Genomic DNA, 24,492 nt, shown 5'->3' with positions numbered 1-24,492 from the left:
ATATAACCATACTTTTTTAGCACTTTTAGTTTTTTCCTGTTTGAAACCTCTGTGTCTTGGCTGCAGAGACCCCTCACCCCTCCAGGGCTCCTGCTATCTTGGTCATATTTATTTTCAGACTTCCCATCTTTCCATTAAGGACAGCTGCGCTCTCATTGACTCACTGCTGGCAGCAACGTCTCTCATCTGGTCAGAACTTGCCTGTGACCGAACCCTTACTTAAGAGGACTGTCCACAGTAACTGTACATGGGACTGATTTTGGGAGCTTGGAGTGACTTCTGAGGGTACAGTCATATACGGTAGCTGTAGCATAATAAGCGCAATATTACAAACTAAATGAATGGTAAAGAATTTCTACGACCTTGTTCGCACCACTGTGTCTGTCTCTTAGCTCAAATAAAGCTAGGCCCACCCAAATGACGGAGAGCTGACTATTGACTAGAAATGGGTCGGCTGGGTGTCTGCCACTTTCAGTATGAAAGCGGAGAGAAAGTCCTCCGTGTAGCTCTCCACCGGTTTCTGGGGTGGAATCAACTTCGGCGCAGATGTGAACTTAAGTCTGTTTTGTTTATAGCCGTAGTGTATTTGTTCTGCCTCAGTTTTTCGACCTTACCACTGATCAGTTTTTAACAGCTGTCACTCTGATACAAATCCGTTTTTGACTTCAAAGATGGAACCATGTGGCTCTCAAAATGACCAAAAATAGGACTGCCTTGTGCATAACCCCCAGAAGTCACTTCATTATGGTTTGTCCAACAGATTTCAAAGCATAAAAAGTTGGGCATTTTTTTTGTGCAAATTTTATTTTATTTTTTTGCACCGCCTTCGCCAATTTCCAGATTTATTAAATTAACACTAGAAATCTGGCTTAAATGATGTTGGAAATCTATGACAATTTTATTATTATTTTTTTTAAAGACCGCTGTCGCCCAATTGTTGTCATGTGAATAGAGCCCCATGTTGCGGAAACGCAGCTTTTTTTTGTTGCAGATTTAGTTGCGTTTTTTTTTTTTTTTTTGAGCCAAAGCCGAGAGTGGATTGAGCAAAAGGAAGAAGTATAAGAACTTCCTCTATATATCACATTCCTTTTGTAGCCATTCTTGGCTTTGGCTTAACAAACCTCAACAAAATCTGCAACATGGGACCTTAGTCTTAGTCTCCTTAGGCTAAGGCCCCACGTTGTGGAAATGCAGCTTTTTTTTTTGTGTGTTTTTTTGAGCCAAAGCTAGGAATGGATTGAGTGAATGGTAGAAGTAGAAGTTCCTTCCATTATGTTTCTCATTCCTTTTGTAGCCATTCTTGGCTTTGGCTCAAAAAACCGCAACAAAATCTGAAGCAAAAACCGCTGTATTTCCGCCATGTGGTGCTTTAGCCTTAAAGTTGTTAGCCACAAGATTGTAAACGCATTGTCTACCTGGTTTCAGGGTTTATTCAGGTCACTGCCGACTACTGGACAAACAAAAATTTTACATGAGTTACAAACTTTGCCAAGAAAAATAATTAAAAAAAAAAAACCAATCCCTGACAATCTGTGGTTTGACCTAGGTCTATAAATCTCTGTGCCCTGTAATATTACGTATCCGTGTAGCAGTCACGTGTGAAACTTTAATTATGTGTTTCGGCCTCCATTTATCTCACCACCATCTCCCTTTAGGGGAAATCCGTCCATTTTCTAATTACTGTATGTGAGGTTGTGCATATTAGTCAGGCATTGGGATGTTCCCGCTCCATACATCTCACCAGCTTTCCTGCTTTCCCATGGAGTATTGGGTTTATATTTGCAGAAAACCGCATAGAGTTAATTTTCTAAAGGTTTCCGGTAGTAATAAGGAAATGGACAACCAGCTAATGAGCTGCGGCTCCCCGAGGACTGCAGGGGGGTGTGCGGTGTACTTCACTCATTTGGAGTGTATTGTGAGAGTGTGTTATATTATAGTGATATCACTTTATATCCTATATATAATATAATAATAATAATCTAATTTTTTTTTTTCCACACAATTTATTTATTTATATTTTTTAAACCTTGAAGTATTTTCATTTCTTCGTATTTATAGTAGAAATAAAGATATAGGGCGATTTATTTGTGTTCCATGGTTCTTTTCTGGGAAAGATCAATTTTTAATAATCATTGAATATTAGTGTAATAATGGTAGTTTTATTTTGGGACACAAACTAATGCAGAGTATGACTGACCTCTTATGATGGGAATGGGAAGATTTTTTTTTTTTTTTTTTTCCCCTTGGCAGACTTATTATTTGCACCAGAAATCTGGCATAAATTATAATCCAGGTGCACTGACCAGGTGCATGGCCCAATGGAGGGTGCACTGACCAGGTGCATGGCCCAGTGGAGGGTGCATGGCCCGGTGGAGGGTGCACTGACCAGGTGCATGGCCCAGTGGAGGGTGCACTGACCAGGTGCATGGCCCAGTGGAGGGTGCACTGACCAGGTGCATGGCCCAGTGGAGGGTGCACTGACCAGGTGCATGGCCCAGTGGAGGGTGACAAGACCATCCACTGTCGGGGGGGTTGTTATGTAGATTGGCGTTTAATAACACCATTCATGGTCAATCTGTTGTACCCTGGATTACCCCACCACCTTCCTCCGCTTTTTTTTTTTTTTTAAAATAACCTCGGTTACAAAATAAGATTAGTTCTGTTTTTGTCTGTTTTTCTGTCTTGATGGATCCAATGCAAATCTGAGGGATAGATGAGATAACAGATGAAAAATATGACACACGGACGGAAAGCGACCATTAAAAATGGTCCATTGCATCTGTTTTGAGGCTTTAAGCCTGGAACTGTTTTGTATTGGAAGCGATCTGGTACCATATAGTGGGAATTGGGCTTTAGGGAGGGGATTACTGGTGCACCATCAGTCTGAGTCATTATTGGGGTCTTCGCAACCAGATGACCACCGATCAGACCCAGTTTGCCTTACTGATCAGCCGATCATCAATGTCTATTGTGTAAGTGAAAAACATCATCTGTGAAGGCCAGGGTCTACAAAACATGTTGACGTCATGGCTTTTCAGTAATGCATACTGCCAGATCTTCCGTATAGTAGGCGATTACTCTGGTCTCTAGAGGAGCATATGGAGCGGCTGGTAGACACGAGACATTCCTTGGAAAAAAAAATTGTGCTAATGTGTCATAATAATAATAATACATTTTATTTATAGGGTTCAGATACAGACATACATAACAAAGAACGTCATTTCACACAATGGGACTGAGGGCCCTGCTCAAAAGAGCTTACAATCTATGAGGTAGAGGGGGTGACACAAGAGGTAGCAGGGGCGGCATTGCTTATAAAGTGTTCAGACAATTTTGTGCATTAGGAATTGTGATAGGCTTGTCTGAAAAGATGCGTCTTTAGTTTGCGTTTGAAACTGTAGAAGTTGGAAGTTAATCTTATTGTCCGGGGTAGAGCATTCCAGAGAAGTGGTGCAGCTCGGGAGAAGTCTTGTATACGAGCGTGGGAGGTTCTGATAATAGAGGATGGAAGTGTTAGGTCATTGAGTGAGCGGAGAGCACGGGTTGGGTGGTACACAGAGATGAGGGAAGAAATGTAGGGAGGTGCGGCATTATGGAGAGCCTTGTGGATGAGAGTGATAAGTTTATATTTTATTCTATAATGAATAGGCAGCCAATGTAGTGACTGGCACAGACCGGAGGCATCGCTGTAGCGTCTAGCCTGATAGATGAGCCTGGCCGCTGCATTCAGAATAGATTGTAGAGGGGAGAGTTTAGTGAGGGGAAGACCGATTAGTAAGGAATTACAGTAGTCAAGGCGAGAATGAATCAGAGAGACAATAAGTGCCTTTAGTGTATCTCTGGTAAGGAAAGGGCGTATTCTGGAGATGTTTTTGAGGTGGAGGTGACATGAACGTGCGAGTGATTCAATATGAGGGGTGAAGGAAAGGTCTGCGTCAAAGGTCTGTGTCATTTTTATCGCTAAGGGCTGAGGTTTCAACGCATGGCAAATTCAGGTGAAAGGAATTGAAATGACTTCCTATAAAGTCCCACATGGGATAGAATTGCTGCAAATTTTTCTTGCAAATTTTCACTGTACATTTTACCCCTTTCGTGTAGTAGGGGAGAAATATGCGGTAAATGTTCCAGCTATGCTTGTGGGCTGCGGGCCCCACTGCAAATTGGGCTAGGCCTTTAAAATGGAACGGAAAAATCAGAGTGGTGGTCCGCAGATACCACAGCCTGTAGATGTGAATCTATATGTAAGGCCAGTTTATAATAAAGGAGCAAGTCCCTGTCCTGTTGTAGGTCCTATCGCTTGAGCCAAAACTTGTCATCGTAATTTGGACACGCAAAATGGGCCCACCTTGTGAAACTAGTGCGGTTCGATTAGACACTATTATGTTTTGGTTTTTTTTAAATCTAAGCTGCTATTGTGAAATTAAAAAAAAAAAAATGTGTAAAAATGCTTCATCTAAATTAAATAAATTGTGTGAAATTTTATTTTTTGAGTCGCAGAACCTATCACATCCATGGTCTGTCTGGTCTTATATCCTGATGTCCTTGTGGATAATATTGGAGGTTGGATGTGACAGAAATGAACCAGGAAAAGTCACCTGGCGCCATCTCACACTTAGGGTGCATGCGCACGATATAGAGCGGCACTGATTCTTGCACAATAACTTGTGTCAGGATCAGCGCTGCAAAACAGAATCCCATTGACTTCAATGGGTTCCGTTTAGCGCGCGCAACACATTGAAATCGATCGGAGGCTTTTTAACCCATTGATTTCAATGTGTTACGCGGGCTAAACGGGACCCATTGAAGTCAATGGGATTCTGTTTTGCAGCGCTGATCCTGACACGAGTTATCGTGCAGGAATCCGTGCCGCTTTACATCGTGTGCATGCACCCTTAGGATTTTCAGCTTGTATTATTCATCTAAATTTTTTTGAAAATCTGTATTAGACGGAGGAGCCCCTTAATGCAATTCAGTTTTTTTACACTGTAATATGAACTTTAGTGTTTTTTTGTTTTGTGTATACATATTTTTAGTATTTCTTCTTTGTTTTAAGTTACCTGTAATGCTGCCCTACCTGACTATACGACATAAGGCCTGTGGCATTCTGCACGTCTTTGCTTTGATGATTAGCAATGAGTTTTGTCTTGGTAAAAACTTTAAAGCTGGTTGCACACGACTGTTTGCTAACCGTCAGCTGTGATTGAACGGCATGGGTGGCACATGGGTGACAGACGGGTGTCATCTGTGTACCACCCGTACACCAGCTGTGCTTTTATGGTCCCTTTCTTTAGATGAATAGGAGTTGGGGAAGCAGGGCTGCAAAATCGGACCTCTTCTATATTTTGTGGCCCAGACTGTCAGGTCACACATGTGGCCATGTTATTTGCGGTCATTTGTATGGGCCCATAGAAATTAATGGGTCAGTGTCTGGATAGCACACTAACCAGTCATACAAGGGGCTTCAGCTGAGGTCCTACATTGCAGAAACAGCTTGCAGGTCTTTTCTCTCTGCATTTTTAAGTTCTGATTTTTTGGGCTGGATTTTGATGCGGAATCTGCATCAGAACCTAGCTTAAAAAACTGCCTCCCATTGAAATCAATGGGAGTTGGTAATTTCGTTTTTCTGCTTGCGGAAAAAAGAAGCGACCTGCCCTTTCTTCAGTTGGATTCCGCTGCTGATTTAGGCGCGGACGTCCACCTCGCTACACTCGCTCCCATTCATTTGGGCCTAATCCAGAGCAGAATGCCACAACTGGATGCAGTGAACTGTATGCACTGCACTGGAATACAGTCGTGGCTAGCCGTTTTTTGGACCGGATTGTGAGGCGGCCTCTGCCTCAAAATTCGCTTCACAAAACCCCCATGTGAACTTGCCCTTAAGCGGATTTGGGGACGGAAACCATGAACATAGCCTTAGGGGGCATTCACACGCCGGCATTACGGCAGACTGACGAACACTTCCCATTCACTTCAATGGGAGTGCTCGTAAACACCACTGTTACAAGCGCTCCCATTGAAGTGAATAGGAAGTGTTCGGCAGTCTGCCGTAATGCCGACGTGTACGGCTGTGATACATGCCCGGCGTTACTCAGTGTGAATGCCCCCTTAGCCTCAAGACTTCTCTTATAAGGAGAATAATGCAGATAGAAGAAACGCCAAACATCCCAAACATTTTTCAAGGTGCTTTTTTTTGTTTTTCAGAACATTGTGTTTTTTGTTTATTTTTTACTTCATGCAGTTTATTCTGTATTGGATAACCCACAATTTCTGGCTGTTATTTTTGATAACTTTTCTTTTTTGTTGTTGTAGCCGAATGTGCTATAAAAAGCGTGGTTAAAAATGCCCTAAAACTTAAAAATTTGTCTGAAACTAGCCAAAAGCTACATTCATACAGCAGTTTCTTGGCCATGTGGTGCCCGTAATCCTTGAGTGTAAAAAAAAAAAAAAAAAACCTGCACGTGCCCTATTATAGTCTATGATGCACATGGGCTGAGCCTGATCAATTTTTGTTGTCTGATCTCACTCCTGTGTTGCTTAGATGTTGTCCCTTTGATGTCTTTTTGGTTATTTTTTTATGTTTTGTGTTTTTTTTTTTTTTGCAAAGAAATTTAGCATTATGTAAAGTCAGAATGTTTGCTGCGAAATAGCGTCACCTGTGTTTTTCTTAGATTGATTGGATATGTGCAACAGAGCAAAGTGCCCGGGACGTTGGGCAGATGAATATTGATGGTGGATTGTCTGCTAATCTGTGTGTAGAGCTTGTGGCCGGGCGACGGCTGTTTTTTTTATTTCCAATTGAAATTCAGCTGTAAGAAAGACAAAAGGCTGAGAGTGGTGTCCCTACAAGCCGCCCTGCCAGGGAACAAAGGATGTGGGTCACCCCGCTGGGGGAGGGGTAACCTCAGTCTGCTGCATGCCATGATAATGTGCCATGGACTGGTGACTTTTTATTTTATGATTTATTTATTTTTTTTTAAATTTAATTTTTTCCTGTCTTTGAACTAGATATAAATACAGAGGAATACGTTTTACTGGCATCTGCACATAGCTATAGTTAACATTTTGGTGAAATATTTGTATTTGCGGGACAATATTTTACCTACTTTTGTCACACTGTGCATTGTACTCTAAACATACCTTCTGATGGTGCGAATTTACCCTTAGTAAGAACTCAGACCCGCCCACTTACACTTTGGCTCCACCCATTCCTATCAATGGCCTCAGTACAGTATGCCCCTAAATGATGTCCCCCTCCTGTTGCGCCATATAACAGCGTTGCTTTTATCACTAAAAGTGGTGAAGAAAAATGCAACGTGTGCAGGATTTTTTCATCCGCCATCAAGCAGACATTGCAGCAAGTTTGTACAGTGGTGATTGGAGTCCTTAGTTTAGTACCCTACAGCCATAGATGTTCCATGTGCCGCCATATGGTGCCTTAGCATGGCATTATACTAAGGTGGTAGCCACCTCCTTGTGAATAGGTTCACAACACTGTATCCTCAGGTTTCATACAGATCCGAGAGGAAATAACCTGTATATGAAATGTGAGACCTACAAAGTTCCACTAGAGCTCTGCGGGGAGATTTATGAAGACTGGTGCCTGGGTACATACAAGCTGGCTCGTAGCTGGGGCGATATCCAGCAAATAAACCTGGCTGGCCTTCGATCCCTCTGCTTGTGCGTCCTCACAACCGTGTGCAGCCATGTTTTTCATGTCTAGCACACCAACCCATACATTTCTATGGCCCAAGACAGACAACCAGGTATGTTCATGGTCTGATGTATGGGGCTGTGAGCTGAACTCAGGACAACTCCTATTTCTGTCCATTTTGCAGACCATGCTCACTGGCCTCAATGAATGGGGACGCAGAAGCACGCCCGGCACACTGATGGCATCCTTGTGCCGTGTAGTCATGGCCCGGCGACACGCTCATATCATGTGCGTGTCACCTAAGGCTGAACTTATGATATGACCAGGTTGTAGAGCTTGTACACATTATGATTCAGTTTAATTCGTCATCTCCATCATCTATGTAGGTTCCAAAAATAAACGCCAATAACCCGTGTCCTTGTTCTCCTCCTAAAAACCTGATGTGATAATCGTAATATAAATCCAAAACCTCATTACGGGCGTGGACTGCAGTTATTGGGTGTGGTGGGTCACGAAAACAGGATTCCTTGTGGATGGAGTAAGACAGCTGTTGGCTGTAAATTTATTCATTGTGATTGGCAAAAACATGGCGGTCTGGTTCATTTCAGATAGAACCCGTGGGTGAGTGTGGAGAAATTTTTGGGAAACAAATGGCCGTATTTTTTCTTATCTGCAAAGAAATAATATACCCTTGTGTGTGAGGCCTTAATGGTGGACTCTCGCTGTTTTACAAATACTTGTTATAAGGCTCTGTGACCGCCATTCCTCGGCGCTCAGATTTAATCTTGTGTTATGGGTTTGTGTATGTATGACATTTTGCTTTCTTCTATTTATACAGGCTGTTCCTCCAAGTCATTCAAACTGTACTCGCCAAAGGAGCCCCCGAACGGCAACGCCTTCCCCCCCTTCCACCCAGGCACAATGCTGGATCGAGATGTGGGGTAAGTACTCTCCTTTGCCTCACTATTCATGGATAGGTCTGAGCTGCAGTACCAGGCACAGCCACACTCATTTAAGGCGCTGTGCCTGTGTCAACATCCGGCTGTCACGGTTCTCAGTGCAGCACTACTTCTCCCTTATTTTGCTGACTGACCCCTTATTTATGACCATGTATTATAATGGGTATGTGTGTGGGGTGCCATGAGCCTGTGGGCAAAACTGAAGGCGGATTTATTTTGCTTATGAATGAAATGGGTGCATGGAGTTCTTGCTGACCAGTATGTGTTCACGTACCTATAAGCGAAGACTCTATTGACCAGTCATAATAGAAGGCCTCACACCATATCACAGAGGTATTCTCATCTCTATTATACATGATGTGACGACTGATGTAATCTGACAGGGGAACCATTAACAGGGGAGGCCTATGATGGCACAGTGCGGCCTAGTAGACAGGGTGCCCATCTGTCTTGCTAGTATTATGTTATGAACGTGTTATATGGAAATAACATTGGAACGTGATGTCATTTTTGCCGCCCTTAGTGGTTTGGAAGGGATTTCTAGTTTGTTATTATATAACATTTTATGTCTAATATTTAGTGAGTGATCTGCTTTTTATTTGGTGACTTTTCTCAACCCAAAGGTTTATTTGTGACCATCAAGTCCCAGTGTATCTGCACCTTAAAGGTGACCTCCAGAAATACTGAATGGGAGTCCCAAAACCTTGTTCCAGAGTAGTATAAATGTAATGCTTGCCATGTTTACACCCTGCTGTGCCCTTCATTGTGTTCAGTCCTATAGATCATATTTTCCAACCTCTGACAGGCACCATCTAGGAGAATGACATCCAAGGGAGTGACCATGCCCCATTTAAAGGGGTATTCCCATTTACGTGAGATAAGCTACCATTAAAAGCTTAGTTCCCTTTCTCCCAATTACAAAATATGCACCCGCGGCTGAGGCAAGTGTGTATGGGGGAAGGCGGGTCTGGAGCAATGCTTGTCGTTGAATGAGTGTTTGGCTGCCAGCTATAGAAAGTGTATAGGCAGCTTCATGTAAGGATGAACAAGAGCCATTTTGTGTATGGCCGATTCTTGGTTAGACCTGACAACTTGACGTATGTAGCTGAAGAATTTGTGGTGACGGGTTGTCAGTTCTCCAGTTTTGCTGCATTTAAGAATATGCTGCTGTTCTCCTTTCAGACCGACTCCGATGTATCCGCCCACATACCTGGAGCCTGGGATAGGGTACGTACATTAGGATCTCTCACTCATTTATTCGTACAAAAAAAATAAGTAAATATATAGAAATTTAAGCATTACAGGCCCAGATAAATAATATTGCAAAATTGCTGACCTGGTTGATAAATCTGCCCTGGTGTCAGTGTCTCTGTAGCATAGCATTGTATTTACTAGTATGAATACAGTGAAAATATCCCACTTTTATTCCTATAGGGTTGAGTTTTGCTTAGAGCGCTACCTTAAAGTTTATTTTTTTGTTCTGATTTTTGTTGGTTCTGCTACCAGGAGACATACGCCGTATGGGAACCAGACAGACTACAGAATATTTGAGCTGAACAAACGTCTCCAAAATTGGACAGAGGTAAGACATCCCAATCCTTCCTCGTTTTTTTTAGGATGACCTATAACTATATAAATTCTCCTTTCATAAGGACTTCCTTTAAGTAATCTGTACTTCCGTTTACAGGAATGTGACAATCTCTGGTGGGACGCCTTCACCACAGAGTTCTTTGAAGACGACGCCATGCTGACCATCACTTTTTGCTTGGAAGATGGACCAAAGAGATACAGTGAGTCTTGTCAATATAGCTCGGGCGAAGTTAGTGATGTTGTCGCCTGTTTTCTCAAAGGGAGCTTAAGAAGGCAGGGTTTCTTTTTTGCCTAAACGGCGCCAGTCATGCTCAGTGGCTGTGTGCGGTATTGCAGCTTATGTGAGCGTTGCTGAACTGCAACACCTGACACAGCCCAAAATATCATGGTTTCTGTGGGAAAGCAGCCACGCTTAATGGCTGACGCATCTGATCGCCCTCCATACACATGCACAATCTCTCAATGGCCCTGGTTTACATAAAATTGTCCTGCAAGATTGGAGCATTGTATTGAAATGGGTACAAAAGTTTCAGGAAGGTTTTGTGAGTTCACCTTATACATATTTGTTGAAACTGCTTTTACGAGTGGGAGGTATTCAGTAATTTTTTTGGGGCTGCTAGAAGACTCAAGACACACTTAAAGTTGTACGCTTTTGCTCTAAAATCCGCACCAATTCCACAAGCAGATTTTGCATTGAACTTGTCGCAGATTTTGTTCTTCGCTTCACCCCTCTTTTTACGTGTTTTATCCATACTGAAAATCCACACAGGCAATGGATGTCCTGCAGATTTTACGCTGTGCACCAAAGTCAATTTTGACCTTGAAAATTAAGAAAATCTCTGATTCAAATGCTAATGGATTACAGTGCATCTTTTCCGCATGCAAATCTGCAGTGTGTATGTACCCTAAGGGTATGTGCATATAGTTAGGATTATGTGCGGATTTCAATGGGGATAATCTGCACTGTAATCTATTAGCATTAAAGTTGATGACCTTCTATCTCTCATGCATATCACAGATCTTATCCGGTGGGAATTGACCTATGGTGCAGTATTAGAGTATCCACTCCAACTGGTGCCTGTTTTTCATATATGTACATGTTGGTTTTTGGCTTTTTGTGTGCATATAGCCTAAGACACTAGTGACAGTAGACGGTAGGTTTAGCTTGGAAGAGGGCTACCTGAACTCCAGTGCAAAATCTGTAACCGGCCCCCACCTACCAGGTGGTAGTTATAGTACTTATAGGCAGATTGGGTGCGAGCGTTACCGTGACGTATTGTACAAAGAGTATGACCACTAGACGTGAAATAACCCGGTCTTGTTTTCTATCCCTTTAGCAATCGGACGGACGCTTATTCCCCGGTATTTCCGCAGTATATTTGAAGGTGGCGCCACAGAGCTGTATTACGTCTTGAAACACCCTAAGGAGTCATTCCACAATAACTTTGTCTCTCTTGATTGCGATCAGTGCACAATGGTCACACAGCATGGCAAGCCCATGTTCACACAGGTAAGGGTGTCATGTCGGGGACAAATGGTCCATATACTTTATAGTCCCATGTCTGCTTGATAGCAGTGACAAACCATCTGCTAAAAATCAAAAACTTTAAGTTTGTGTTATTGTATCCAGCCTAATACTAATACACTGAAACAAAGCCTCAGCATATGAGAGAGATTCTTGCTGAGTATTTTCGATCGGAGGTGATTTCCTAGACTGGATAGAATGTGCAGCTCTTTAATGTATTTGGTCTTTGGAAACAGACAAGAGCGTTCCCATTCCAAATATCAAGTATATGTTCACATGTAGCAGACAGGTTGCAGATTTTCCGCTGTGGAATGGTCTGGGAAAGCCGGTACTTATTACTGTACCAGCAAAATGGAACAGTTTTTTTTTTCCAGAAGATTTTACCTATAGAAATCAGGTTAAGGATATCGCAATAAAGTCACCATGTGGTGCAGGTATTGCAGACTGAAGGGTCTAGGGCCCACCAGAGGACCTTGTTCTGGGGCCCCCACCCAATAGCTTTCTGCTAATAGTTTACACCACAGCTCCTTCACTGGCACCTTACATATGTGCTGCCTATGTGGCATTACTGAGTGTGCTATATGGCCATACTTTATAGTACTGTGCAGGCCCCAATAGCTCCATGGCCGCTTCATACACAGCACTGTATGGGGAATGACACAGCCGTGGTGCACTACATGTATGTGCAAGCTTATAGTGAGAGCTGTGATGCAGACATAGCACATATATAAAGGGCAATCGGGCATACTGCACATACATACACTATGTGATCAAAAGTATCCGGACACCTGGCTGAAAATGACTTACAAGTAGGTGGCGCCCTCCATCGGTAATGCTGGAATTCAATACGGTGTTGGCCCACCCTGTGCCTTGATGACGGCTTCCACTCTTGCAGGCATAAGTTCAATTATGTGCTGGAAGGTTTCTTGGGGAATGGCAGCCCATTCTTCACAGAGTGCTGCACTGAGGAGAGGTATCGATGTAGGTCGGTGAGGCCTGGCACAAAGTCGGCATTCCAAAACATCCCAAAGGTGTTATATAGGATTCAAGTCAGGACTCTGTGCAGGCCAGTCCATTACAGAGATGTTACTGTGGTGTAACCACTCCGCCACAGGCCGTGCAGGATGAACAGGTGCTCCATCGTGTTGTAAGATGCAATCGCCATCCCCGAATTGCTCTTCAACAGTGGGAAGCAAGAAGGTGTTTAAAACATCAATGTAGGCCTGTGCTGTGATAGTGCCACGCAAAACAACAAGGGGTGCAAGCCCCCTCCATGAAAAACACCACCACACCATAACACCACCGCCTCCGAATTTTACTGTTGGCACTACACACGCTGGCAGATGACGTTCACCGGGCATTCGCCATACCCACACCCTGCCATTGGATCGCCACATTGTGTACCGTGATTCGTCACTCCACACAACGTTTTTCCACTGTTCAGTCAAATGTTTATGCTCCTTACACCAAGCGAGGCGTCGTTTGGCATTGATCTGCGTGATGTGTGGCACCCAATCACCTGACCACGTTCGAAGTCCGTGAGTTCTGCGGAGCGCCCCATTCTGTTCTCTCACGATGTCTAATGTCTACTGAGATCACTGATATGGAGGACCTGGCAGTAGGTGGCAGCACAATGCACCTAATATGAAAAACGGATGTTTTTGGGGGTGTCTGGATACTTTTGATCACATAGTGTACATACATAAAGATATGAGCAGGCTTATTACATATATAAATGTATCGCCATATCACATATAGATTGGTTATGTCTGTGTATATAATATGTATAACCACAGCACATATAGATTGGTATATGTGAGCATATTACATATATAAATGTATAACCTTAGCACATATAGATTAGCATGTCTGAGTATATGTATAACCATAGCACATATAGATTGGTATTTGTGAACATATTACATATATAAATGTATGACCTCAGCACATATAGATTAGTATGTCTGAGTATGACTTATATAACAGCATATATAGATTGGTATATGTGAGCATATTACATATATAAATGTATAACCTTAGCACATATAGATTAGCATGTCTGAGTATATGTATAACCATAGCACATATAGATTGTCTGTATATAGAACATACTGTATATGATGTATAAGTCACACAGCAATGTACACTAGTCTGCCACTGTATACTGTGAGGTACACTCTCTCTAATGGATACGGTTATACTGACAACCACACACAGGAACATTTTATGCCCATAGGACACTATTTGAGTGAAGTGGGGCCATCACTACAGATAGGGTGTGACTGTGAGCTCTCCCATGAGTGACCAGAGCCTTACTGAGGAGCCTCCTCCCCTAGTTATACATTTGCTTACAATGCTGGCTGGGCCCTCAGTAGGTGCATGGGGGTGTGGGAAGACTCCTCAGTAAATGTATGAGTGGTGGGGAGGGGTCTCATTATGTAGGGGGTGTGGACAGGGCTCAGTACTTGTATGGGGGGTGTGGAGGGGCCCTTACTTCTGAGTGGTCACATATATTGGGAACTCCTTCAGTCAGTGTATGGCGGTGTGTGTGTGTGGGGGGGGGAGGCCACATGTACTGTCTGAGGTGACCATCTTGTGTGGAGATTTTCTACATTAGTTCCAGCTGATTCATCTGTACAATAATAATATAATGAAGTACCTCAGTCAGTCCTCACTGCTGCTGCCTCCTCATGTCGCACTTCTCTCCTCTTCTCCTCAGCCCTCCATCATTGTCAGTCAGGACTGGTGCTCTCTCCTGTCACTTCCCTCCTCTTCTCCTCAGCCCTCCATCATTGTCAGTCAGGACTGGTGCTCTCTCCTGTCACTTCCCTCCTCTTCTCCTCAGCCCTCCATCACTCAGTCAGTCCTCACTGCTGCTGCCTCCTCTCTCCAGTCACTTGTTTTTTCTCCTTTTTCCTCTTCTCTTCAGTCTTCACCTCAGCCCTCCACCATTCAGTCAGTCAGTCAGGACTGGTGCTCTCTCCTGTCACTTCTCTCCTCAGCCCTCCATCATTCAGTCAGTCAGGCCTGTGCTGTGTAGTCTGATAACAAGGCTGCAGCTGATTGGTCGAGGCTTAGCCAATCAGCGCTTGGCTTCCCATCAGCAGGTCTAAGCTGGAGAGCACGTGCAGTACGGAGAGCTGCAGAGTGCCGGCTCCACCACTAGGGGGCAGCTGTGACTTGAGCCCATTGTACAGTAGATATTCTGCTGCAGAAAATCTGCTACTAATAATCCAATGTGAACACGACCTAAGGCTTAGGCCACACAAAGTGAACATGCAGGAACTTTGAGGAGTGTTTTCCAATGTAAAGACACCTGAAATCTGGGGGTAAAAACCTCAGAATAAGTCAATGGGATTTGATTAAAGCATGTCCGCTAAATAAACATATATAATCTCATACATACACATATATATATATATATATATATATATATATATATATATATATAATCTCATATATATATATATAATCTCATATATATATATATATATATATATATATATATATATATATATTATACACACACACACACACCTCTGCCCTAAGAGAACCCCGCTATACCCCATTATATAAGGACCAGATTGTGCTGATGCCATCTAGTGGTGATCTGTGAGTACAGCCACTGTATATTTCTGTGTTTCCTATCCTGTATACATAACCAGATCTGTTCTCCTCTCTATAGGTGTGTGTAGAGGGGCGGTTATACCTGGAGTTCATGTTTGACGACATGATGAGGATAAAAACGTGGCACTTCAGTATCCGACAACATCGAGAGCTCATTCCTCGCAGTATCCTCGCCATGCATGTAAGTCCAGAATATAAGATTTAGAGATTGATGACATCATCCAAGCTTAGTGATGTCATATGTTTCTATTAATATGGTCATGTTCCGTATCTTCAGAAGAGGGGACCATTTCTTACTTATAATTCCAATTGTTTTGGGTATTTTTAGGCCCAGGACCCCCAAATGTTGGACCAGTTGTCAAAGAATATCACAAGATGTGGACTCTCAAACTCTACGCTCAACTACCTCCGGGTGAGCATATGATGGCGGTCTAGTAGTCAACGGGATGGTTTTCTGTTGCGGTAGGAGTGGGATCCAGTGCAGACCTATAAGCGATACCCGCCCCTGGACCACAACTATCGATAGAGCTCTGTCTATTTGGAATTTGTGACCTAATTTTTTGTCTTCTCTACTTGTAGCTGTGTGTAATTCTGGAGCCCATGCAGGAGCTCATGTCCCGGCACAAGACGTACAGCTTAAGCCCCAGAGACTGCTTAAAGACGTGTCTATTTCAGAAATGGCAGAGGATGGTAGCGCCACCTGGTGAGCATTCATAAGAACTGCATGCCTGCCATTATTACAAGACCCCCGTACCATTCTGACCTCTCTTGTGTCGTCCCTGCAGCTGAACCAGCCCGACAGGCTCCAAACAAGAGGAGGAAAAGGAAGATGTCTGGGGGGAGCACAATGAGCTCTGGAGGGGGCAACACAAACAACAGTAACAGCAAGAAGAAAAGTCCGGCCAGTACCTTCGCCCTCTCCAGCCAGGTACCTGTAAGCATCACCTTTTAATTTTTTTTTTCTGTTTTATCTGCCTGCCCTGGTTAGGAGGTAATGGTGCTGAGCACGGTGTGGCGAGTTTATAAAGGACAAAAATCGTTACCAAGGCCATATAGCATCCAAGTCTGTAATTTTATCGGTCTTGTAGGCGAGCGCGCAATTTTTATTTACGGTAGGATGTTTTTTTAAGAGTCGGCGCCTCTTCTGACAAGGGAGCAATAAATGTCTTATAATGACTGGTGGGGGTCAGACAATGGAGACCCTGTTGAAGGGGATGCAGCACTGTGACCCCTTCACAGTTTACATCGCACTTCATCTGCCTCATAGTGGCCGTGTGATGTTATTACAGCCTGATCCCATAGAAGACAATGGGATGAGGTTGTAAGTACACTGCATGGCCGGCATATGATGTAAACAGTAAAGGGGTCACAGCGCGTGCTTAAGTGCTGCAGCCCCTTCAAACAGCTCTGCTGGAGGCCGAGCTCCTGACATCAATAAGTAGCTGCTAGATTTGATCCCTTTTATAATGCTTCATGTATGGCCTGCTCTCCCTCATGTCAAAAAGTGGCGCCGTCTCTCTAAATCCATTGATTTGCCCTTGTAATCTCTCTGCAGGGTTATACACATTGCTAGGATTAGTAATGGTGATGGATTCTTCTTTAGCCCCAATTCTCTGCCTGCAAACGTGTGTAATGTTCTCCAGAACCAATACCAGCAGCAGAGCCCGATCTGCCCTGATGGACGGGGTCTCCATTACTCTAATCCTACTCCGACATTCTCAGTCTACTTATCCCTTATTATGGGAAACTGGATAACAATTCCTGGAAACATAACGTCAGGTCATTGGCCGCCAAGCAGCTTTGTTCTCGGCTCTGAGCAGCCAATGTCTTACATCATGTAGGTGGCGCTAGTGAGAGCTTCCAGCTTGCTAGTCTGTCCAGTAGCAGGGACATACAACCACGGACTCTCTAGCTGTTGTAGTACTACTACTCCCAGCATATTGTAGAGCCACAAGCTACAATTGTACTACACAGTTTAGTGGCAGACGTCTGCTGTAAGTATTGGTTCTGGAGAATCCCATCTTAGTATTAACCAGTTATTTATGATCTGTGTGTGTACTGTGGCTTAGCAGAGCGCTGTAATGTAAGCCAGACACAGCCAGATCCAGGATGTATATTCTGTTATATACATGTTATACAGTACCATGGACTGAAATGCAGGAAAGTCCTTCATATCTGATTAATTTCTCTACATTTTAAGGACTTTGTGAAATCTTTTGCACAGGTAACTGTTGTAGAGATCTGTCCTAAATCTACTACGTTATATCTGCTTTGGACAAGGTCTTTTTGTTAGCATAGTGTTTGCCTGCTGGGACTCCCAGGATTGTGGAATGCAGCGCCACCACAGGAGAAATGAAGCATGACATGGGGTTCAGTCAAATCAATGAGCTGACCAAGTATTGCAAGGACCTACTGGACACTTTCAAGTCTTAGACACTTTATCACTGCTCCTTGCTCTGTCTACAGTCGGCGTCAATGGACGTTTTTTTGGGTTTTTTCCCCAGGAGATATGGACTGGATGTTGTCCATATTTCCTAGACCAAACCCTGAGCGGGGACCCAGACCCCCAGCACCATATCTACCTATACTACTAGGTACCTCTGTGGCCGTACAGTCCCATACTGTAACTGTGTCTTCACTACAAGACAGTACAGATTCACGGACGCCTATCATCATACAGGACTATGATGTTGGGAGTCCAGGTCCTGGTTCAGGGCTCAGTCTGGAAAACGTGGCCGATGTTTGGATCAAATCCATCCACATGAACCCGGCTTAATAGAAACTGGTCCAAAATGGACAATCCGAAATCCCCCTAATGGGTTTTTATACCACACAGCTGGTCTTGCAGCAGACTTCTAACCTTTAAACACTTTGAATAATGTATACTGTATATGGACATAACATGACAAATGTAGTCACTTTTACTGATCCCAAGTTATACTTCAGAGCTGCATTCACAATTCTGCTAGTTGCTATTGCAAGCTATTGGAAACCTAACACTAAGAACATACTGTAAAGAATACAATTCCCACCGTGCCTTTGGTTCACGCCTGCCAGCACCATTACTCTAGGTTATTTGGGTTTCTAGTAACCTTGGAGGATTTCTAGACTGTGCAAAAGTTTACAAAGTGCCCCATGGTTTACCCCATATTAGTAACCTCCTTGTTATCTGCATTTGAGGCCATGTTTTTAGAATATACACCTGGCCGCCGTTCTCTTGCAGACGGAACGTCATTGTTAGGTGGTGGTGTTAGGGTAAGTTCACATGGGGTCTATTGGACCGGAACCTGAGGCGGCGGTCCAAAATACGGGTAGCTGTGACTGGATGCTGGTGCACTGCACCGGCATCCAGTCGCGCACTCCGCTCCGGATTAGGCCCAAATGAATAGGCCTAGTCAGGAGGGAGTGTCTTTCAATGGGAGCCATCTTTTGGTCAGGATTTTGAGGCGGATACGGCCTCAAAATCCTGACCAAAAAACCCCATGTGAACTTACCCTAAGATATGTGGCTGTTTATGTGAAAAGGGCCCACATTGTCGATATGGAGTTCTTGGTATCATTGTAACGGTTATGGTGTAACATTGTCCGAAACAGCAAAAATTTTTTTATTGAAAGCACAATTGACATATTTTTAAATAAAATTTTTGCATAAAACAAAATTGTGATTTTTTTTTTTTTTTACCCAAATATGTTTTGGACTATTTTCTCTATAATTAGTATCGACGATCTGGGCCCTTTTCACGTAAACAGTCACATATTATTATTAGTCTAATAGAACTGTTACAGGACGGTATAGTGATAAAATGGGGACCTTTTAGGTCCCGCCCCTGCTTACTCCTAATCTGAGTTGGGTGGGAACATGCCTGATTTTGACAGAACTGTTTTATGGAAATTTGGGACAGTCCCAGCAAATTTGGGAACGTTGGTATGGTATTGGGGGAGGTGGTGGTGGGGGGACGATAGTAAGCTCAGGCAGAACCTGCATCCATGTGACAAGCCCCACATCAGGTTCTTAGCAGGAGTAGATATGGGTAATGCATAACACATGCTGCTTTGTAATGACTGTGGGGCTTTAATCCTACATCCCTTACGTTACATGCATTTTTGCAGGCCTCAGCTTTCCCCTGACCTCCGAGAAGCCGCTTCTGACCACGCGTAGTAGTGGAAGGAAGGGACACGCCTCTGCCTTGATTATGTTTCTGGAACTCTTCCCTTTCAGGATGTAATGGTGGTGGGCGAACCAACCCTTATGGGAGGAGAATTCGGGGATGAAGATGAGCGACTGATAACCCGCCTGGAGAACACTCAGTTTGATGCTGCCAATGGAATTGACGATGAGGATAGCTTCAATAACTCCCCCGCACTAGGCGCCAACAGCCCCTGGAACAGCAAACCACCTTCAAGCCAAGAAAGCAAATCGGAGAACCCAACCTCACAGGCTTCACAGTAAAGATAAAGCGAAAACAAAAACAAAAAACAAAAAAAAAACATAGAATAAAATATATATATGTGTATAACAGGCCGATGTGGAGGAACAAAATGTTTGTTTTAAAATAAAAGACGAGAAAAAGAAAAAAAAAGTTGAAACTTATCTACCTGTAAATTGAAATTACAAAAAAATGACATTTTAAAATGAACCCCTTTGCTACAGGCCATACCCTTATAGGAAAGGGGTTACCGCGAGAGGAACGGAGGTACTGTGGAGAAGTAACTGCAAATGAACAAAGTTTGGGGGGGAGGGGGATGTGGCGGTGGTGGGGGGGAGGGGGTCTGGTTTGTAAATTTAAAGTCTTAGGGTGGGAGCGGGTTTCATTGTCAGTACTAAAATGCCAGTGGGCCGCTATGCTGCGGCCTCGACCTATTGGGTGTATGGACGAGTGACCTCGCAAAGGGTTACTAGTCCAGCTCTTCTTATGTCCACTCCAACAAACCCCGGACACAAATCATCTGCATTGACAAAAATGAAAATTTTAGGCATAAGTAAGGAAATTTATCTGATGCGTATAATGGAATCCAGCCCTAGAATAGTTAATGCTACAGAAATTTACTAAATTAACTATAGATGGCGCTGTGGTTCCAGAAAATCATGTACCTGGATTTCTACATTTGACCAGTAGAGGGTGCTCGGTCACCCGTGGCCTTTACTAGTGTATATAGATCTATCATAGCATTGGATTCCTATGGAGGCAGCATTTGTATATAGCGGAACGGCTCCAAAAATGGGCAGCGTTTTAAAGTTCGGTTTTAATTTTATGCCCCCTTCATTCTAGGAATGAGTAAAGGGCGGGTAACGTTCAGGTCCCATATAATAATTTCTTATTAGATTATTTATACAAAGTCAAATGCAATCTAAGACTGTCAGCACGAATTAAAGGCAATGTCTTCAATTGCACAAAGACCCTGATTTATTTGATCCCTTTAAAAGTAACCATCTTTTAACACCGTGATGGTTTTCCCTCTGACGTCCTGTGCTATAGCAATTTCTTATATATCTTTATAGCGATTGGGGCTTTGTTTTTATGACACGTGACTTCAAGTATTAAAATTCTGCCTACCTGCAGTCACCAGTAGAGGGAGCTCAGGAGCTTACTGCGTACGGTTTCCTGAGCTCCCTCTAGAGGTAACTTCGGGTAGCCAGTTTTATCATTTTTTCGTATGTGGGAACTATAGTTTTTATGTAGTATAGGGCAGCTACATTAGACCATTGGGCCTATGCAAATACAATCATATCTGCATTAGAGATGAGCGAATACTATTCAATCGAATACCTTGCTCCCATAGAAATGTGCGTAAGCGGCCGAGCACCAAGGGGTTAAGCGCAGTGAATATTTGATGCGCTTAACCCCTTGCTGTTCGGCCGCTTACACGCATTCCTATGGGAGCGAGGTATTCGATTGAATACTACTCGCTCATCTCTAATCTGCATAGGTGATAGTGCTACGTAGAAATGCCATAGGTAGGTAAGGACATATAGACGTCTCTAGTAAGGGTGGGCATTGGGGACAGGACAATAATAGAGCACCCCTATAATTTATAGTGGCTGGGCAGAGCTATGCAGGTGTAAAGCGGCACTTTTTATCGGGTAGCGTGGCATGACGCGGGCATTTAGTTTATTTTTTCCCTCCATTCCATCTCATTGTACATACTCATCCTCTTTCTTTCACCGATATCCAGCAGTTGAGACCTCCACAGTGCCTCGTTCTTTCTCGCTTTTCTAATTTTTTTTTTTTTATTCTGTTTTTATTTTATTTTTTTTTGTTTTTTATTTTTAAATAATATTATTAAAAAAAAAAAAGTAAGTTAAAAAAAAAATGCTGTCCTGATTTTGTACTGGCTTATTCTATATCTCTGGGGAATCTTGTTTTATACAGTTCCAAAAGCTTCAAACCAAGGAAAGACTTTGCCGAATTCCTTTGTAATCCCTCCGAGTGGAAGAGAAGAGGCCGATAAGGCCGGCGCTCTTCCCTTCTATGTAAAGTTGTGTGATTATACCTCCCCCCCCCCCCCCTCCTTACCAACCTGTTCTCTCGCTTGGGTTTCTGTATCTTGTGCCTGTACATTTCCGCTCAGTAGAAGCCGTGTGTAATTCTAGTCTTAATGTATTTTATCATTTAGAAAAGCTTCATTTTATTTTTATTTTAATTTTATTTTTTTTAAATCTGTATAGGTAATACGATATTTGGGAGGGGCGGGGGAGGGACGTTCTTGTGTCCCCATAATGAGGACTGTAATAAATGGGGGTTTATTTTTGGTCACCAGTTCTGTCACCATGTAATGTTCAATGGTCTAGTTTGCATCCATAGGTGTGAGGGCCGAAGCCCCCCCCCTTTTTTTTTTCTTTCGGGGGTTCAGTCCAAATCAAGAGAGTGAATGTGGTAGCCTTCAATTTAAAGGGGTACTCTACGATGGCTGCTATACCGTCCCTTGGCATAGGGATTGGAGCAGCTTTGTCCATGGAGACCTCGTTTACACCCATTAGCAGCAATTGTGAAGAATTCCTTTAAATTTAGGAACTTTGTATTGTATAAAAATAGCTTCAAGTGATTTTTTTTTTTTTTTTTTTTTTTTAATTTATTTTGTTTTTTTAACCTTTTACGTTTGCCCTTGGGTACGGCTCAGAACTGCTGAATATACAGTGGTGTCTGATGCAAGTCTGTGTTGTGTTCAAGGACATTAAAAGAGAGAAAACCAGGAAGAAAAAAAAATGTTTTTTGTTAAACTTATTGGTTGTTCTAAAGTATTCCTTGTAATTCTGTTAAGTTTGTGCCCCCCCATGTCTCAACAGGCACCATATTGGTGTTAGGAAGCCATTGGGGTCACTTCCAGCCATGTTGGATATACCTGGCCATAGATTTCAACAGGGAATCTAATTGTAGAGTAAAGAGTGTCCCTCGCCTTGGAGGACCCGACAGGACTAGATAAACGGGGCCAAACAGTGAAGGGCCCATGTGCACGACTGTTAGAAAAGCAGACGTGATGGATGTTCTTTTGGTCCAGATTTAGAACATTGGAAGTCAATGGGTACATCAGGTGTGTTTTGTTTTTTTGGGTTTTTTTTTTGGTCTGGTCCCAAAAAAGCCTAATATATCCATCTCACAGACATGAGGCAGACCTTGACCTAACTTACAGATTTTAGTGGGACCAGAAAACCATTTCTTACATCTTATGGTGGTTAGGGTAGAAGAAGATTGGTCATGTTGGATATGAACATGTCCAATCCTTTATTCTCAAGCAAAAAGGTGCAGTCCATCAGTTCATTCCCATCTACCCACTGGAGACACAAGCATACTCTGCCATGCTGACTGTACATGTATATGAGTTGGGGAGTAAGGGAGGGTATGGATAAATGTTTTGGCTAACAGCCCCTCTGAAACCTTGGTCACACTTATTGCCCATTAGGCGCAGGATTTTGCAGTTAATCATATGGCCATGGAGTTGAGGTAGCTGGAGGATTGTCCATAGGTAGTCAGTCACAATGTATATCCATACTCTAATAGCTTACGGGAAGGGTCTGAGGGATCCAGAATTCCTTTGCCGCTCCAGTTTAGTCCCCGAGAATGTCATTTTTGATAATAGGGACTTAGATTTGGCAGATCATAGACCTTCTAGAGTAAATCCTCAATCACTGGGGGGGGGGAATTTTATTAAGAATTATGTTTTCTACGTCAGTCTTAACCCATTCCATCACAGGCGCTGGACGCACTAGAAAAATATCAAGACGTTCCAGCCTCAAGGACTGGCGTATAGGAAATCCGATGGACTGAGATTTCCCCGGATTGCCTAGGTTCCCGTCCTGCTCCACTCAGGACGGGAGCCTAGGGCACCATCGTGTGCCTAAAATGTGCCAAATTGAGGCTTAGTTTTGGCCATTTTCTTGCTAAAGTTAAGTTCAGAACTGTAGTCTGGCACCCTAAAATCTAACGGTGAACTAAATTGCCTACATTTTATTTCATGTAACTTTTTTTTTTTTTTTTTTAACAATTAAGATTTCCCCATATACTTTCTCCTATAAATAGATCAGGACTGTTTTGGATTAAATTTGTTGTTGACCACTAGGGTCCTCCATTGTTAGAATTTTACATCCCCCCCCCCCAAAAAAAAAAAAAAAAAAAGTCTTCTGCAGATAACTGGTCAGACCCTGGCTTATAAATGGGCACTTTGTGTTAAAGGATTTCATAGGAGTATTAGGAGACCCCTCTCAGTCCTGGATAGCTGTTCATTAAAGGTGGTCAATGTTGAAGGCCCTGGATGAAGGAAATGGATTTAATAACAAAATGTTTTTTTACATTACTAGGCAAAGATTCGGAGATGTGGGTAAAGTCTTGAGGTCTGAGAGCAGAGCCTTAAGGGCTAGTTCACACGGGTCGGATTTTGACGCTGAATCCGGTTCAAAAAAACGTCTCCCATTGAAATCAATGGGAGCCGGTCATTTCCTTTTTCCGCGAGTGGTTTGTTCCTGCTCGCCAAAAAAAAAGTGAGCTGCCCTTTCTTCAGGCGGACATCCGCCTCGTGACACCTCCCTCCCAACTAGGCCCATTCATTTGGGCCTAATCCAGAACGGGAAGCCGCGACAGTTGTGGCTAGCTGCGGCAGGCGCATTTTGATCCGGATTCTGATGCAGCTTCCCGTGTCAAAATCCTG

General features: G+C 43.2%; 1 protein-coding gene across 5 annotated transcripts in view; it reads left to right on the top strand.

The window, feature by feature from the left end:
* The window catches only part of LDB1 (LIM domain binding 1), a 112,659-nt gene extending 92,572 nt beyond the window's left edge, over positions 1-20,087 (top strand). For 2 of the 5 annotated variants that reach the window (XM_075257870.1, XM_075257871.1), the window contains exons 2-11: positions 8,490-8,592; positions 9,793-9,837; positions 10,117-10,192; positions 10,298-10,400; positions 11,538-11,710; positions 15,411-15,533; positions 15,681-15,764; positions 15,932-16,055; positions 16,138-16,286; positions 19,571-20,087. In XM_075257870.1, the coding sequence (XP_075113971.1) occupies positions 8,490-8,592; positions 9,793-9,837; positions 10,117-10,192; positions 10,298-10,400; positions 11,538-11,710; positions 15,411-15,533; positions 15,681-15,764; positions 15,932-16,055; positions 16,138-16,286; positions 19,571-19,801 (1,211 nt within the window). In that variant the 3' untranslated portion in view covers positions 19,802-20,087. Of the gene's footprint in view, positions 1-8,489; positions 8,593-9,792; positions 9,838-10,116; positions 10,193-10,297; positions 10,401-11,537; positions 11,711-15,410; positions 15,534-15,680; positions 15,765-15,931; positions 16,056-16,137; positions 16,287-19,461 lie in introns of all 5 variants that reach the window. The other 3 variants (XM_075257872.1, XM_075257874.1, XM_075257875.1) reach the window with 3 other exon arrangements.
* The last annotated feature ends 4,405 nt before the right edge of the window (positions 20,088-24,492 follow it).

Source organism: Leptodactylus fuscus, chromosome 10 (genome assembly GCF_031893055.1).
Source record: "Leptodactylus fuscus isolate aLepFus1 chromosome 10, aLepFus1.hap2, whole genome shotgun sequence".
NCBI classification, from domain to species: Eukaryota; Metazoa; Chordata; class Amphibia; order Anura; family Leptodactylidae; genus Leptodactylus; species Leptodactylus fuscus.
Note: the sequence above shows the minus strand (reverse complement) of the source record. Positions and strands in the feature narration are given on the sequence as shown.